The sequence below is a fragment of the Psammomys obesus genome, unplaced genomic scaffold, assembly GCF_907164565.1.
Source record: "Psammomys obesus unplaced genomic scaffold, mPsaObe1.curated_primary_1811, whole genome shotgun sequence".
NCBI lineage: Eukaryota > Metazoa > Chordata > Mammalia > Rodentia > Muridae > Psammomys > Psammomys obesus.
The window spans coordinates 264,613-279,502 of record NW_026592710.1 but is presented as its reverse complement, the minus strand read 5'-3'; the positions used below and the strand labels follow the sequence as shown (position 1 = coordinate 279,502).

The window sequence follows — 14,890 nt, the reverse complement described above, 5'->3', positions numbered from 1 at the left end:
CCTGGAGTAGCCTGGGACACTCTAAGCCCCTCTTGGTTCAGTCTCCAGGTGCCTCTAAAGTGACCGTAGAGGATGTGAGACTGTCTAGGTCTTCTCTTGTCCAGATCCCAGTCCTATTTGCCACGCAAGGTGGAGCCCCAACACTTGCCTGTGGCAAGTTTAGTAGAGCCATTGTATCTGGCATGAATTCCAGAGTGATGGTACCAAGGCTTTGAAGAAGCCTGTTGTAAATAGTGAATGGTTGTTATCTGAGGTTTATGGGGTTGCTCTTCAAAAGGATTTAGTCCTGAGATTGACCTGGCAAACCAAGTAGTTTCTTATGACTGAGAACTGCTTAGGTAATGGTTCCTTCAGACAACTCCTAGATCAGATAAGATTTTGGTAAGTACAAATCGACTTGCCACAAGTGCCTTTTGTGTAACAATAAACAGGCTCTGCAAAATAGATTCGGGGTTCAGTCCTGCAGAGGCTGATCCCCCAGATGCTGAGAAGCCTAAATTCATTCGCAGTGTCTCCCTTTCTTCCATCATCCAATGTAACCCAGAACACTGACACTTGCCACATGCAGCTTCCAGGAGCCTATACACACTGAGCGCACAGGCAAATGAAAAGGGAAGGCGATGGGTCAAGGGCATGGGCGCGCGCGCGTGTGTGTGTGTGTGTGTGTGTGTATCTGACAGACAGAGAGAGAGAGAGAGAGAGAGAGAGAGAGAGAGAGAGAGAGAGGGGAGTGTGAGTATGGAATCAGCCTCCTCAGCCAGCTTCTCCAGCTGTCAGGATCCAAATTAGTACCCCAGAGCATCCCCACTGGCAGTGTCCTGTCTCAGCCTCAGCCAGATGGTCTGGTCAAGTGACCAAGCGGTGATGCCTCCCCTCCCCTCCCCGGGGCCAGAAAGGAAGCCGTGGGAGAGGAAAACCCTTCTTAGAGCATAATGATGGTATTCATGAACCGGGTGGAAAACTTGGTCCAGAAACACAGAAACTATTTTTAAAAAAAGAACGGCTGTCCCCAGGGTCTGGGGGCTGTCGCGGGGTTGGAGAGCGGCATATGCCCATGCTCATCACTTGTGCTATACTCGGGGTCTTCATGGCTAGAGGGGCAGCGAGGGCGGGCTTAATGACCCCCTCCTCCAGGTCCGGAACCCTCGCGTTAAGAGCAGAGCAAACAAGAGTGGATCCTGGGCCAGAAGGTGGTCGGCGATGGTCCTAAATCGTGGAGAAATCAGTATTCAGTCTCGGAGCGTCCTAGAAAGGTCAGACAGGAGGCACGACGCCCTCGGAGCTATTCTCCAGCGCGCACGCGCCAGCTGCCATTTGCGCAGTAGCGGGACGCAACTACACCCACATAGACCAGACACCTTGGGACCGAAAGTAGAGACAAGCTTCCTGGAGAAGTGCTTCCACCCGCAAGCAGCGCACCGGAAGCGGAAGCGCTGCCTAGGCCAGCCCCTGAACGGCCATCTTGGAACCTGAACGGCGGTAGCAGTGGAGACGCTGCGGCGGGTGCGGTGGGCTCAGTCCCAGCGCGGGTTCGGCTCACGGCGCGGGCCCCACTCTTCCGCACCCTGCTCCGGCCTCGACCACGGCGAGCCTGAACGCGGCGGCGGCCTCAGGGAGAGGTGAGCGCTCGCGGGCTGCGCGGGGCCTTGGGCCGCTCGTTCGCCCCGCCGGAGCCGGCCTCAGCGGCGGGCGGGGACTCCGGGACTCCGCACGTCCGGACCCCGTTCGTTACGTCGCCGGCTGTGCCCCGACCCGGAGCGTCCCTGCGCGGACCCGAGGTCGGTTACTGCGGGCGCTTGGGGTTCCTGGCTGGGGTTGGTCCTTTGGGCAGGGTAAAGATTTGGTTTGCTAAGCGGCAGAATCTCCCGCGAGGAGGCCTGTTGGTTGGTGCGCTTGAAATACTTCCAGAAGGAGCCAGGGTTGATCTTTAAAACCGTATCGGGTGAGTTTGTGTTGTGGGGTAGCAGCCGTTGACTGCCCCCCTCTCATCCTGAGCAGTTAGAAACTTAGGCTACTTAATAAACCGCAACAGAAACGAGCGTGTCCACAGTTATGCCCTTGGGGGTAATAGAACATTTGACAGGAAGAGTGGGACTTGGGCCCCGAACAAGACCCTGCCCTTTTTGGGGAGCGCAGTGAGGACGGCAGATGATTATTCATCTTTACTAACTGCAGGCTCCCAACCAATGACCTCACTTCCTTTTCAGTGTACATCACTTAGTAGGTATATGTTTAACCCAAGTCAAGTTTCCAACATTTTATCGGATCCAGACAGAGGACTAGGCCATAGTTCATTGTCAGCTAACAAGTGCATAAAATATGCCTTTTTGTAAGTAGTGGTACAAAGCTTTATTCATTCCAGCTCTGTGTAATGGTAATTTAGCTTCAGGAAAAAAAGAATTTTAGGATTGTATTTAATTGGACAGTCCTGTGTATGAACTTCAGGCAGAGCTAGGTCTAAGAACTTGGAATCATTAGTCTGCATATCATGGTGTTCCTGAACTCAGTGTCAGCTCCATTCTCAGGTGTGTGTGAGAAAGTCGTGTTGTGGCTGCCCTTATGAGCCTCTGGCTTCCTCCAACTGTGAAGTAATCCTGGAGAAGGTAAAACTCCTGAAAATCCTGGCCTTGGATGTGTCAAGGACTCTTATCAGTCAGGCTAAGGTCTTACCCCACACTGTCACCTGACCTGTCTAAACCGGTGTGGGAGAGTGATGTCCAAAAGAAAAGGAACTACCACCTTGGCACAGTGATGAAAGATTCTGCTAGTGATGGGCTGCTTCCTTTCACTTGTAAAAAAAAAAAAAATTTTTTTTTCACTTCATAAAAAAAAAAAAAAAAATTGCTGTTCTGAGTGAGGTAAAGGAAGGGCAGTTAGAGCAACTGGGTAGTTGAATTAGAAATATGATTTTTATGTATTTAACAGCGAGTTTGAGGCTGGAGATGCAGCTTAGTGATAGAACACCTACCATGTGTGAGGCTCTAGGTTTAATTTCTAGTGCTGAAAGGAAAAAAGTTAAAGCAAAGCTTGTCATAGTGTTGGATGCCTTTAATATCAGCACTTGGGAGGCAGAGGCAGGAGAATCTGTGAGTTTGAGGCCAGTCTGAATTTGAATTCCAGGACAGCCAGGGCTGTGCAGTGATACCTTGTCTCAAAAAAAATATTAAAAGCAATTATGAGAGGGGCTTTTGCCCTGTGACTGACTAGGTGAGATTGTTATTTTGTTCGTTTGTTTTTTGAGACAGGGTTTCTCTGTGTAGCTCTGTCTTGGACCTTAGCCTTGAAGTCACAGAGATTTGCCTGTCTCTGTCTCTCTCTCTCAAGTGCCAGGATTAAAGGCTGCCACAAAACTGGACCTTTTTTTTAAGTCAGAAAGATGTATTCCAGGTTATTAGGCTCTTAGCTTAGGATGACTTTGAACTATGATCTTTTGTCTCTACCTACTGGAGTTACAAATATGCACCACCATGCTCTGCTTCTGTGGTGCCAGGGATCAAACCCAGGGCTTCATGCATGCTAGGCAAGCACTTAACCAACGGTGTTACAACTAACTGCTGATTTTCTGTGTGTGTGTAACTTTGATTATATATCCCAGCTGGTCACTTAGCTAAACCCAAATACAGTTGTGTTGGAGTTACAATTTTTTTTTTTTTTTTTGCATGTTGGAATATTTAACTTCAGGGGTGAACATAAGAGAAACAACAAGTTTTGTGGTTTTGCTTGTGGATCATTGGATATTGCTTTGTTTCTTACTAGGTGCTGGGCAAGTTGAGCTCTCTGGCTCACATGGCTTCTGAAGCCAAGAACTTGGGGACAATGCTTTCTGGAAGCATTTCTTGGCCATGCTGGACTGTAACCTTGTTCCTGGTGTGAGCATTCTTGGAAGCATCAGGCAAAAGCCCTTCTTGATTCTGCCAGAAAGGTTCTTGTGCGCTATACTCTTAGACCACGGGGGTTGGGTTGGTGTGGTTGTGAAGGACAGAAAAGGAGGCACTGGACTAGGAAAATCAGGGAAGCCCCTGATAGATGGAGCTCAGAATAGGAAGGGAGGGATGTCAGTGTATTCTCCACCAGTCCAAATTGGGCTAGGAAGGGATTGGCAGATAAAAAAAGCTGTTGTCATTTATCTGCTGTCTTTGGTAGGGAATTGTCTTTTAAACTGCATTGACTTTAGTACATAAGATGAAGTGTGAAGAGATTGGATGTTCTTGCGTTATGATTATTGGGATTGGAAGGAAGTGAATAAGTAATGCATGGATTGTGGCTCACTCATCCCCTCCAATTGAGAAGCCACATGGGCATGTTTTTTTGAGACTGATTGTGGTAGATACCCTGGCTGAGCCATTTCCACTGTAGGCCCTGAGAGTGAAGAGGAAGCACATACCAAGTCCTGGTTGTCCTGAGGTTTCAGTACTGGTAGAGGAAGCAGATATGCAGTCTGTGGTGATGGTATCTACCAAGAAATTACTCAGGCCAAAGGGTTAAAAGTTGTTAATTCTCAAACAGTATGTATAAGCAAGTATTGAAGAGAGTGAAAGAACTTGTGGCTGTCTGCTGGAAATAATTCATATAAAGGCTAGGATAAGGCAGGTTTATCTAGTCTGGAAGATTAGTGATATTTGCTGATGTCTAGAATCATGGTTAAAGTGAGCAGACAGCACTGTGTGAGACAGGTTAGTAGGGATAGAGTAGCCAAGTGATAGCGGGAAGAGGCTGCAGTGGGCAGATCTGGGCTTTCAGTGTCACAAGGTATGGCCGTTTGTGACTGCCCGTGTCTAAACTACTCTGTCATAGATTTAAATATATATATATGTATGTATGTGTGTATGTATGTATGTGTGTACATTTAAATTTAAATGTATTTATTTTTAGCAATGGGGAGGTATGTGCCAGTGCATGTGCATAGAGGTCAGAGAACAGCTTGTGATATTCAGTTCTCTCTCCTTCTGTCATATGGATCTTGGGACTTGAATTCAGGTTACCACACTTGTTAACAAGTATCTTTACCCACTAAGCCATCCCACCAGCCTGTCCTCTCCTCTCTAATTTGTATATCCCCAAATAGCCAGCCCCTCAGTCGTATTTTAGACTCACTAGTCTGGTTGTAGAATTTGTGTGTGTGTGTGTGTGTGTGTGTGTCTCTGTTTTAAATTATGAGAAAAAAGAACAGGTAGGGGCCCTTCTGACATCAGTGGTGGTGGGAGCCCTGTTCCCTGCATCACTGCCTTTTTCTCATTTTCTAGAGTATAGCTGAGAGATCTGAGTCCCTGATTAATCTCCTCTCTCTTTTTGAGGCAGTCTCATTATAGACTGGGCTGGCCTCAAACTCAGATCTGCCTGTCTCCCAAATGCTGTGATTAAAGATGTACACCACCACATCCAGTTGGTCTCTTCTCTTGAAAAGTTTTAAAGTTATATTTAGTGTGTATGGATACATGTGTGTTTGTGCATGAGTGTGCATGTCTGTGGGCATGTGTGTGAAGGTCAGAGGACAACTTGCAACAATTAATTCTTTTCCTTCCTCTGTGTGGGTTGTGAGGCTCAAACTCTTTTCATTAGTCTTGTCTGGCAAGCACTTTTAACCTGCTTACTGAAAAAGCCCTAGTCCCTTCTCTTCAGCATTGTCATGTTTTCATTCCATGTATGTATCTTTCAAGGCTACCCTATATTGAGGCCCCACAGTGGCCTAAAACTCTTGGGATTCTGGAAGTTTGGCCTTGCCTCTCAGGCTGCTCTTTTTTTTTTTTTTTTTTCTTTCTTTCTTTCTTTCTTTCTTTCTTTCTTTCTTTCTTTCTTTCCTTTTCTTTTCTTTTCTTTCTTTTCTTTCTTTCTGCTCCTGCCTGACATGGTGGCCAATGTGGTCCCCTAAACATGCTTTATCCTCTGCCTAGTACATGTATCTAGATCTCTGAAAGTTCTCATTTCTTTAACTTCACATTGTCTCCACCTCTGCTGCTGTTCTTGTGACCAATGATAAATGTATAACAGACTTCCTGGGCTGGGAGAAGTGCTGTGGTACTCACTAATTTTCTGTTGTAAAACATCTGTCATTGAGGTGTTGCTGAACAGAGTTAGAAATTGTGTATAGTTGCTCTTTGGAGCTGGTTCAAGCTGACTTCAGCATGCCTGCTCAGGTCCCACTTGAATGAAGTGTCCCATGTAAACTCTTTGAGCACAGCAGTGGAGGTGCGTGGTTCTTTTTACCTTTTGTCTGTGTTAGGCCCTTGGTGTCGTGTTGCATAAATGAAGGTGGTGGTGGTGGTAGGGACACATAGAAGAAGAGAGCTGAGGGACTGACTTGATGGTTGGGAGGCTGCAGAAAGGAAAGCAGAGGTATTTATCTGCTGAAGTTGTTTATAGTAAGAAAAGCATGTGTCTCCTGTTCTCTGAAAAATAAAGATGCTTTTTTTTTTTTTTTTTTAAATAGATGAGCAATAACAGCAATAAGAGAGCTCCAACAACAGCAACACAAAGGTTGAAACAGGACTACCTTCGAATTAAGAAAGACCCGGTGCCTTACATCTGTGCGGAGCCCCTGCCTTCAAATATTCTTGAGTGGTAAGATTCTGCATTCCTGCTCACTCTACATCATAGTCACTCTCTTGCAGATTTGGTAGTGGTCTAGCTGGTGGGGCCTGGTCATGGCAGAGGCAGTCTAGTAACTAGAGTGCTGCTTTCCTTGGTTTAGGGCTAAAAGGAGAAATCTTCTGGGGTAGCTCTCATTGTAAGCTTCTCAGGTGTTCTTGTGTGCATTAGGGTTAGACTGCAGGTTGTTTCCTAACACTGGGAGTTTAGCTGTCTAGGGGACATTGGTGGCAAAGTCTTGACATTAATTCCTGACCTTAGGAATTAGCACCCTAGGCCAAGTGCTCCTAACTCTTGAGCTGACAGTGATAGAGCCTTTGGAAAACATTTATTTCATGGAAGCTCTTTTGCTGTGTTAAGAGTGTGGAGTCGCTGAGTATGGTAGCATACATCTGTAATCCCAGCACATGGGGAGGCAGAGGCAGGCTGATCTTTGAATCTCTGAGTTCAAGGCCAGCCTGGTCTACAGTCCATAACAGCCAAAACTACACCACACATAGAACGGAGAAACCCTGTCTGAAAAAAAAAAACAGAAAGGGCTGGTGGGTCTCTTGTGTTCCAGGTCAGCTAGAACTGTGTTGTGAGGCTCTGTTTTTTGTTTTGTTTTGTTTTTGTTTTTTAAGACATTTCGATTGCTCTGATGGATTTGATCTTAAAAACAAAACAAAACAAAACAAAAAAACTTCAATACTTTTAGAATTTTCCAAATACAGAGAAAATTTGTTTTCTGAGTTAAGTATTTTGCAGATTGGATATTGTTGATAAAAGAAATGTGTGAGGATCCTCTTCGGTGGCACTAGAACCAACCCTGTTCCAGGAGTAAAAATCATGTGGTCCCTAGGTGAGAGTTGGCTGATAGGGGAACAAGTTTCATTGATGGTTTGCTTCTTACCTAGTTTGTGGGAATATCTTTGTTGTGTGTGGAACTCCTCTTCACGTGCTGGTTAGAGCTCTCTAAGTTTACTCTGACGTGCTTATGTGCTAGAAAGGATTTGCTTGAGATTTAAATTAAAGCAGTTTGTTTTATTGCATTTATTGTGTTTGTGGTATGGGTACACACGGGCCACTCTGTATATATGTGGAGGTCAAAAGGAGTCAGTTCTCTTCTTTACCGTATGGAATCCTGGCACTTGAACTCAGGTCATCAGATTGGCAGTATGTGCCTGTACCCACTATTCCATCTTACCAGCTCTCACTTAAGGTTTGTTAGAGCAAAAAACCAAAAGAACAAGGAAGGGAAGAGGTGTATGAGGTGAAGTCCTTGGGAATGTGGACAGAAGCATCTGGATACCTGGCTCCGGGCATTTGCTCAAAGTACACTTAGCTCCGTAACAGTGAACTTAGACAGCACATGTGACAAGTCACTGAAGAAGCTCAACAGACACTTGGTGGCCATTAGTGCCTGCCACTCACTAAAACACCAAAGTCCTAGGAAAGAAGGGTTCAGCATGAACCGTGATGTGTGTTTGTCCTCTTCTTGCTTAGGGTGGTGGGTATTGCCCTCAAACAGCAGTGTCAGGCTGAGAGTATCAATGTGAGAGTTTTGATTTAGAGAATTCATGGTACACAGATCTGTGGCTAGTGTTAGCTACTTTGTGGGTTCTTCTTTCTTCCACCCTCCCCTACCCTTTTTCTTCCATTCTTTCAACCCCCTAACACTAGATAAGAGAGAAAAAATAGGAAAGAAAAAGAGATCCCTGAATACAATGAGGGATCCAAAAGGGGGCTACGTTACTGTGAGACTGCTTCCTGCTGATGAGGGGCTTTGAGTTTCTTGGGGCAAGTTCGATCTTTCCCATCAGGGTATCTAAGTTCTTGTTTCTTTTTGCACGACTCCTTAAGCAAATTTCAACCAACAGCAACCAACAGCCTACCTCTTGGGGATTCTAGCATTTATATATCCTCTCAAAAGTCCCCAGAATTCCAAACATCACATAATTGCAAAAACTATTGGCAGCTGGCAAAATCATGCCTCTGCTAGAACACAAGGCAAATCATAGTTGCTACAAAGCAGCCACATAATCCCTACACCTGGGATTAAAATGAAAACATAATTATAATATTTTTGTTTTTTCTTTTTTAAAAGAAACCAAAATTCTCACTACACAGATCAAATAATCTCTCTTCTCTCCCTCTCCCTCTCTCCTCCTCCCCTCCCCCTCTCCCTCTCTCTCTCAGGCATTATGTTGTCCGAGGCCCTGAGATGACTCCTTATGAAGGTTAGTAGAAAAAAAAATCTAAATCATTCCTATCAATCTAAATAATAGTCTTTCTAGTTTGATTATATAGTAGTTAAATAATAGTTACTTGAATCTCATCCTAATATTTTTCTAAGTCCTAGAAATGTTTACTCATTTTGGTTTTGTTGGATTGTTTGTAACCATCTGCATTTCCTCAGCCTCATGTTGGTTGCAGGTAGTAAGAGTGTGTGTGTGTGTGTGTGTGTGTGTGTGTGTGTGTGTGTGTGTTTTAATGTGTATGGGTGTTTGCTTGCATATATGTCTGTTGTACCACCTTTATGCCTGGTGCCCACAGAAGAGGAGGTCAGAGGCTGGAGTTCTAGATGATTGTGATCTACCATGTAATTTCTGGGAATTAAATCTGGGTCCTCTTGGAAGATCAGGAAGTGCTTTTCACTGCTGAGCCATCTCTCCAGCCTTGGGGGAAAACTAATTGAAATGAATTGTAAAGCATTCTTCTGTTTCTTGTTTGTTTGTTTGTTTTTCTGTGTAGCCCTGGCTGTCCTGGAGCTCACTCTGTAGACCAGGCTGGCCTCAAACTCATAGAGATCCACCTGGCTCTGCCTCCCAAATGCTGGGATTAAAGGATAGTGCTGACACCAGAATTTGCCTGAGGCCGATAACAGCAGGCTGTGGGTGAAATGAGGGAGGCATATAGGCCATGTGTCTTGAGGAGTCCTTGAAATTTCTTTTGTTCAGTTCCTAACAGATATGACAGATAGGCTTCTAAACAGTGTGTGTGTGTGTGTGTGTGTGTGTGTACACACACACACACACACACACACACACACACACACACACACACATGAACACTTGATGTGTTTGACATGCTTGAATATATAGAAATGAGTCATGTTATTTCTAGTGGGATACTATGGGTACTACTTTGAATTTTGAAGTCATTTTAGTTTTGCTATTTGTTTTTAATTTTTAAATCTTTGTGTATAGTTATGTATGCACACATAGGTAAGTATATGTATGTGGCACCTGCATGTGTATGCAGGAGCTTGTAGAGGTCAGTACAGGGTTAGATCCCCTGTAACTAGAGTTAAACCAACAACCTTATGGGTGCTTGGAACCAAACCCCAGATCCTCTGCAAAAAGAGCAGGTACTCTTAACTGCTGAACTATCTTTCCAGCTTTTAAATTTTAAAGTAAATAGCACTTAAGCATTCTATGACAAGACCTCTCCTAGCACCAGTCCAACCAAGGTTTGTTGATGTGGGTATGGGCTGGTCACAGGGAGAAAAGAGGGTAGCCCTGAAGGATGTATGAGCAGAGCTTTGGAGATTACTGGATATTGCCAACTCAGCCCTGGCCTTGCCACTGTGCTTCTACCTAGGCAGTTTTCTAACCCTTAACTCTTGTGTGTTAGCTGTCAATGCTGGTACCTCCTGTTCTTCCATCTCCTTACCCTCTTTTATGTAGTTCTCTGTGGGTACTGTCTGTTAGGCTGCCAGTTTACTCAACCCTTGTCATCTCCTCTTTACTGCCTCTCCTCAGCAGTCCCTACTCAATGGGCTAACCTTTGGTAGCTGCAGACAGCATTCTCCCAGGGTGTAAAAGGGATCCTTGTCTTGGCCAAGAGCTTTCCTCAGTTTCTTGTCCTCTGGTATATGTTGCTGTTGATGACTACATTGTTGATGAACTCTTTCTTCTTTGTGTTTGAGGTATTCTGGCCCTTCCACGTTTCTGGTGGCTCCTCTGCTACTCCACATCTTTGTCCTGAGCTCTTTACTATTTGCAGTGCTCTTGGCCATACCCCATCCCAAGAGTTCAAAATTGACTTCCTATGAAAAATTTGCTAAAAATTTACATTGTGAATTTAATGTGATCCTGTTTGTGTTTTATGAATGTTAAGGCTTACTCTAAAATTTACATGAAATGAGAATTATGTGGAAGAGCCATATATTGTGTGACTGTAACAGTGAGGACCAAGCAGTGGTTCAGGAAACTAGATTATGAAGCATAATGTGGAACAGAAACAGTGCCATATCACCAGGCCAGTTTATGTTCACAAAGCACAAGCCATCAGTAAGGAAGCATAACCTGACAAGATTGTCTAGAAATGTCTGGGCTTCTATAATTCTGCTGTGTTCTCTGAGTTTCTCTTCCTAGACTTTATGCTTGTGGCCCATCCCTCTGTGCTCTTACTGGGTGGGCTTGTAGAGGAACTTTTGTTAACTGTGTCCCATGGCAAGTGCTGTACTTTGATTTCAGGGGGGTTGGGTCGTCTTGCTGTGATCTTTTTGGTAAAAGTATTACTCTGGTACATCCTCATGCTTTGAGGGTGAGACCTTTGGTTATCCATAAACACTGAGTATTTAAGTTAGGGGTGTAGCTCAGTGGTACAGTACTTGCTTAGCATGTGCAAGGCTTTAGGTCTAATTCACAGAATAACCAATCAACAAATAGTGTCTATTTATACACAAAGAATCACATTTTAGTGTGTGTGGATATACATATGTATGCTAGTATGCACTTATGTGAGGAAGTGAGATGAGGGTGTTGGGTCTTCTGTTCCATTGAGGCAGTGTCTCCCTGAACCTGGAGCTCTTATTTTTCTGCTAGACTAGCAGCTAGCAGGTTCTAGCAATCCAGCTGTCTCCATCACCTGCAGCTGGAGCTGAGGCATGCATGGAACCGTAGCCGTCTTGTTGCGTGGGCTCTAGACTCCAAACTGACTTGTGTTGCAGAGCTAGCTCCTGATTGCTGACCCGTCTCCAGCCCTCATTTATGTGCTCTTTAGCGCAGATAGCTAACTGATGTCCACTAGCTCGTTCTCTTACCTAATTTGCACGGTAGGTTCCATATAGATCCTCTTTAACCAAGCTCATGCCTGACATCCATTCTCTGACCTTTTCTTGGAAATACAAGTGGATGCTTCCTATTTTTCATTCCTGCAGACAAATGCTAGTGCCAGGAATATATTTTCTAGGAGCCAAATAAAGTAGTGGAAGAGGCAGGGATCATAGCAACTTGCCTTCTGACCACTCATTTCTCAGTAAGGGAGGAACAAGAATTGTTGGGAGAGAGAAGGGATGTTTTGTAGCCATAGTGGGGCAAATGATAGTTACAGATTCCTGTGTGCATAGGTGTAATAGATGGGGAGTCAGGAACTGGTCTTGGAGTAGCGTGAGCCCTGGAGAATAACATTAGTAATGTGTTAAGCCTGTGAGCCAGCACAGGGAGAGGGCAGTGGGACAGCACGGGTTTGGGAAGCCAGCTAAAAATTAGGCGAGTTTGGTGGGAGGTGAGAAGTTGGGAAGTTGCATTGGATGTAGATAAGGCTAATAAGACTATTTTCCTTTTAATGTAGGTGGCTATTATCATGGAAAACTAATTTTTCCCAGAGAATTTCCATTTAAGCCTCCTAGTATTTACATGATAACCCCCAATGGAAGATTTAAATGCAACACAAGGTAAGCTTCCAGATGATGTAATGCTTTGAGCTATCTGTGGTCATGAGAAATGTGCATTCTTGCTCATAAAGTCACTTTCTTTCAGGCTGTGTCTCTCCATCACAGATTTCCACCCAGACACATGGAATCCAGCGTGGTCTGTCTCCACCATTCTAACAGGGCTCCTGAGCTTCATGGTGGAAAAGGGTCCCACCCTGGGCAGCATAGAGACATCGGACTTCACGGTGAGGTGTGGCAGCGCCTCGCCCGGGGCCTTGTGGCACCGTGGCCTCCAACCTTTCATCCTGGGCTGATTCTGTCCTGAGACATGAGACAGCTTTTCTGTTGAGCAGGTGGAGGCTGTGTGGGTCTCCCACCAACCAGTTCCCTGTTCCTGGCCGCATTATAGAATCTGTCTGCTTTGGCTGCCTCAGAATACTGCTCTTGACCTCACTGTACATCCTGTCTCCAACTCTGCTTTTGTCTTTGCTAAGCATCACTGACACTCCTGTACTCCTCAGGAGACTTTGTAAGGCTTGAGGAGGGGGCACACAACATCTGTTCCCTGCATGTTTTATTTCCTTAGTGTTTATGTAGGAATCATGTTTAATATTAATTGATAACAAAAACATAAGCCCTCATAAGACTAATTTGAGAAGAGGAAGCATTTTAGGTGCTTTCTATAATCATTGACTTTACAGGAGTCTGTTTTGAGATTTGAGATTTTGTTTTGCTATTAGGATTTCACGATTAGGGTGGTCTGGAATTCACTGTGTAGGGCAGGCTGGCATTGACTCTCTTATCTCAGCCCCCTGTATGCTGGGATTACAGGTGTGTACCACCATATCTACCTGTGTCTTTTTAGAATTAAAAAATAAAATAAAATTAGCTGGCCAGTGGTGGCACATGCCTTTAATCTCAACACTCAGGAGGCAGAGGCAGGGGGATCTCTGAATTTGAGGACAGCCTAGTCTACAGAGTGAGTTCCAGGGCAGCCAGGACTACATAGAGAAGCCCTGTCTCAAAAAAACAAAAACAAAAAACCAAAATTAGCTTTCTGACTGATATTTCCCTTCTCTTTCTTCCTAGAAAAGACAGCTGGCAGCACAGAGTTTAGTGTTTAATTTAAAAGATAAAGTCTTTTGTGAATTATTTCCTGAAGTTGTGGAGGTAAGAAAGCAAAAGTTGGAACTTAGTTTTGTCTTCCCTTATGTTAAAAACACTTTGAGATTTGATTATTTCCAAGGAGAAACTGTGTTTGTGTGCCTATCGTTATGTTCCTGAAGATGCTGTAGAGGGATTGCAGGCCCTCCTGGAAGACATAGAGGGCTCTGTACTGGGCATGTCTCTAGATGGACACACACTATTGGGTGACAGAGATGACTCTTCTCCAGGACTCTACAGTGCAAGACAGAGCCCAGGGCTGGGGGAGGCTCTGAGGAACATGTCCAAGTGTTAGGGACAGAGTCTGTCCTTGCAGAGGCATGAAGCTTGCCAATCAGTGGCCATCCCTCAAGGGTTCCACCAGCAGTGGCCAGGAGATACGTTAGTTGCCTCCTACAGCAAGGGCTGGGCATGTACTGTGCCACTAGCCACAAGTGTTCCCTGTTCTGAGCTGGAGTTGAGACCATGACAGTGGACAGAAGCACCAGGCTGGACAGTAGTGTAGTCCTTGACGGCTCGTTGATGCCGCTTGGCTCAGGCACAGAATAGTAATTTTGACATCTTGCTTGGTTTCTTCACCTGTCAAGTGGAATGAAGAGCTATCCTCTTGGGTTAGGGGATGCAGGGGAATGGAGAACTGTGTTCTGGATGGTAGCTCTGGGTGTTCTGTTCCCAAAGAAACAGGTTTGTTAAGACAACTGAGGGTTTTTGTGTTTTTCTCTCAGGAAATTAAACAGAAACAGAAAGCACAAGATGAACTAAGTAACAGGCCCCAGAATCTTCCCTTGCCAGACGTGGTTCCTGATGGGGAGATGCACCGTGGCCAGAACGGGATCCAGCTCCTCAATGGGCATGCACCTGCTGCCGGCCCAAACCTTGCTGGGCTCCCTCAGGCCAACAGGCATCATGGACTCCTGGGCGGCGCTCTGGCGAACTTGTTTGTTATAGTTGGGTTTGCAGCCTTTGCCTACACGGTCAAGTACGTGCTGAGAAGCATAGCACAGGAATGAGGCTCGAGGGCCACAACCTACAGTTGCTGCTGAGGGACGCAGGGGCCAGAGCTTGATGCAGGCACGATGGACATGCTGCTGAGCACGGGTGGCCTGCTGGACTCCTAGGCTTCACTTTTTAAAAACCTTAAAAAGAAAGCAAAAACCAAAATTGTGATTTGGAGGAGATTGGAGGTTCTTCCTCTTGAGGCTGACGTGGACAAGGTCACTCACGCTTTGGTTTTATTGCTTATCTCCTGTGTTGTCTCTCGGACCTGTTTAGTAAAGCTGTTTTTTTGTTTTTGTTGTTTTTCATTTTATTAGATTTGGTCACTTAAAAATATAAAACTTTAATGCCTATCAGATATTCTGTGTGTGTTCTTAGTGGAGGACCTGAAGTCCTCATGGTGGGGCCAGTGCTGCAAACCTCCAGTGGGCTGAGTGGGCTAGCTGCTAACACCTGTAAAGGGGGTGTCTAGAAGAGGACTGATTGGGCCTCATTGTAAAACTG

At 45.2% G+C, this 14,890-nt stretch overlaps 1 protein-coding gene across 6 annotated transcripts; it reads left to right on the top strand.

Moving 5' to 3' along the window:
* The first annotated feature begins 1,446 nt into the window (after window positions 1-1,446).
* Window positions 1,447-14,744, top strand: Ube2j2 (ubiquitin conjugating enzyme E2 J2). Of its 6 annotated transcripts, none has more exons than XM_055615248.1 (8): window positions 1,447-1,778; window positions 3,757-3,922; window positions 6,428-6,558; window positions 8,764-8,804; window positions 12,145-12,247; window positions 12,353-12,476; window positions 13,316-13,396; window positions 14,116-14,744. In XM_055615248.1, the coding sequence occupies exons 3-8, from the start codon at window positions 6,428-6,430 to the stop codon at window positions 14,398-14,400; spliced, it is 765 nt and encodes a 254-aa protein (XP_055471223.1). In that variant the 5' UTR covers window positions 1,447-1,778; window positions 3,757-3,922; the 3' UTR covers window positions 14,401-14,744. The 6 variants fall into 6 exon arrangements, with proteins under 6 accessions (XP_055471223.1, XP_055471219.1, XP_055471218.1 ...); XM_055615244.1 differs by having other exon boundaries at window positions 1,452-1,619; window positions 12,333-12,471; XM_055615243.1 differs by having other exon boundaries at window positions 1,452-1,778; window positions 12,333-12,471.
* Window positions 14,745-14,890: the final 146 nt, after the last annotated feature.

Coding starts and splice junctions, on each gene's coding strand:
- Ube2j2 (XM_055615247.1), top strand. CDS start 6,428: ATGAGCAATAACAGCAATAAGAGAGCTCCAACAACAGCAACACAAAGG. Junction 6,559..8,763: donor CCTTCAAATATTCTTGAGTG/GTAAGATTCTGC, acceptor TCTCTCTCTCAG/GCATTATGTTGTCCGAGGCC. Junction 12,248..12,332: donor AGATTTAAATGCAACACAAG/GTAAGCTTCCAG, acceptor ACTTTCTTTCAG/GCTGTGTCTCTCCATCACAG.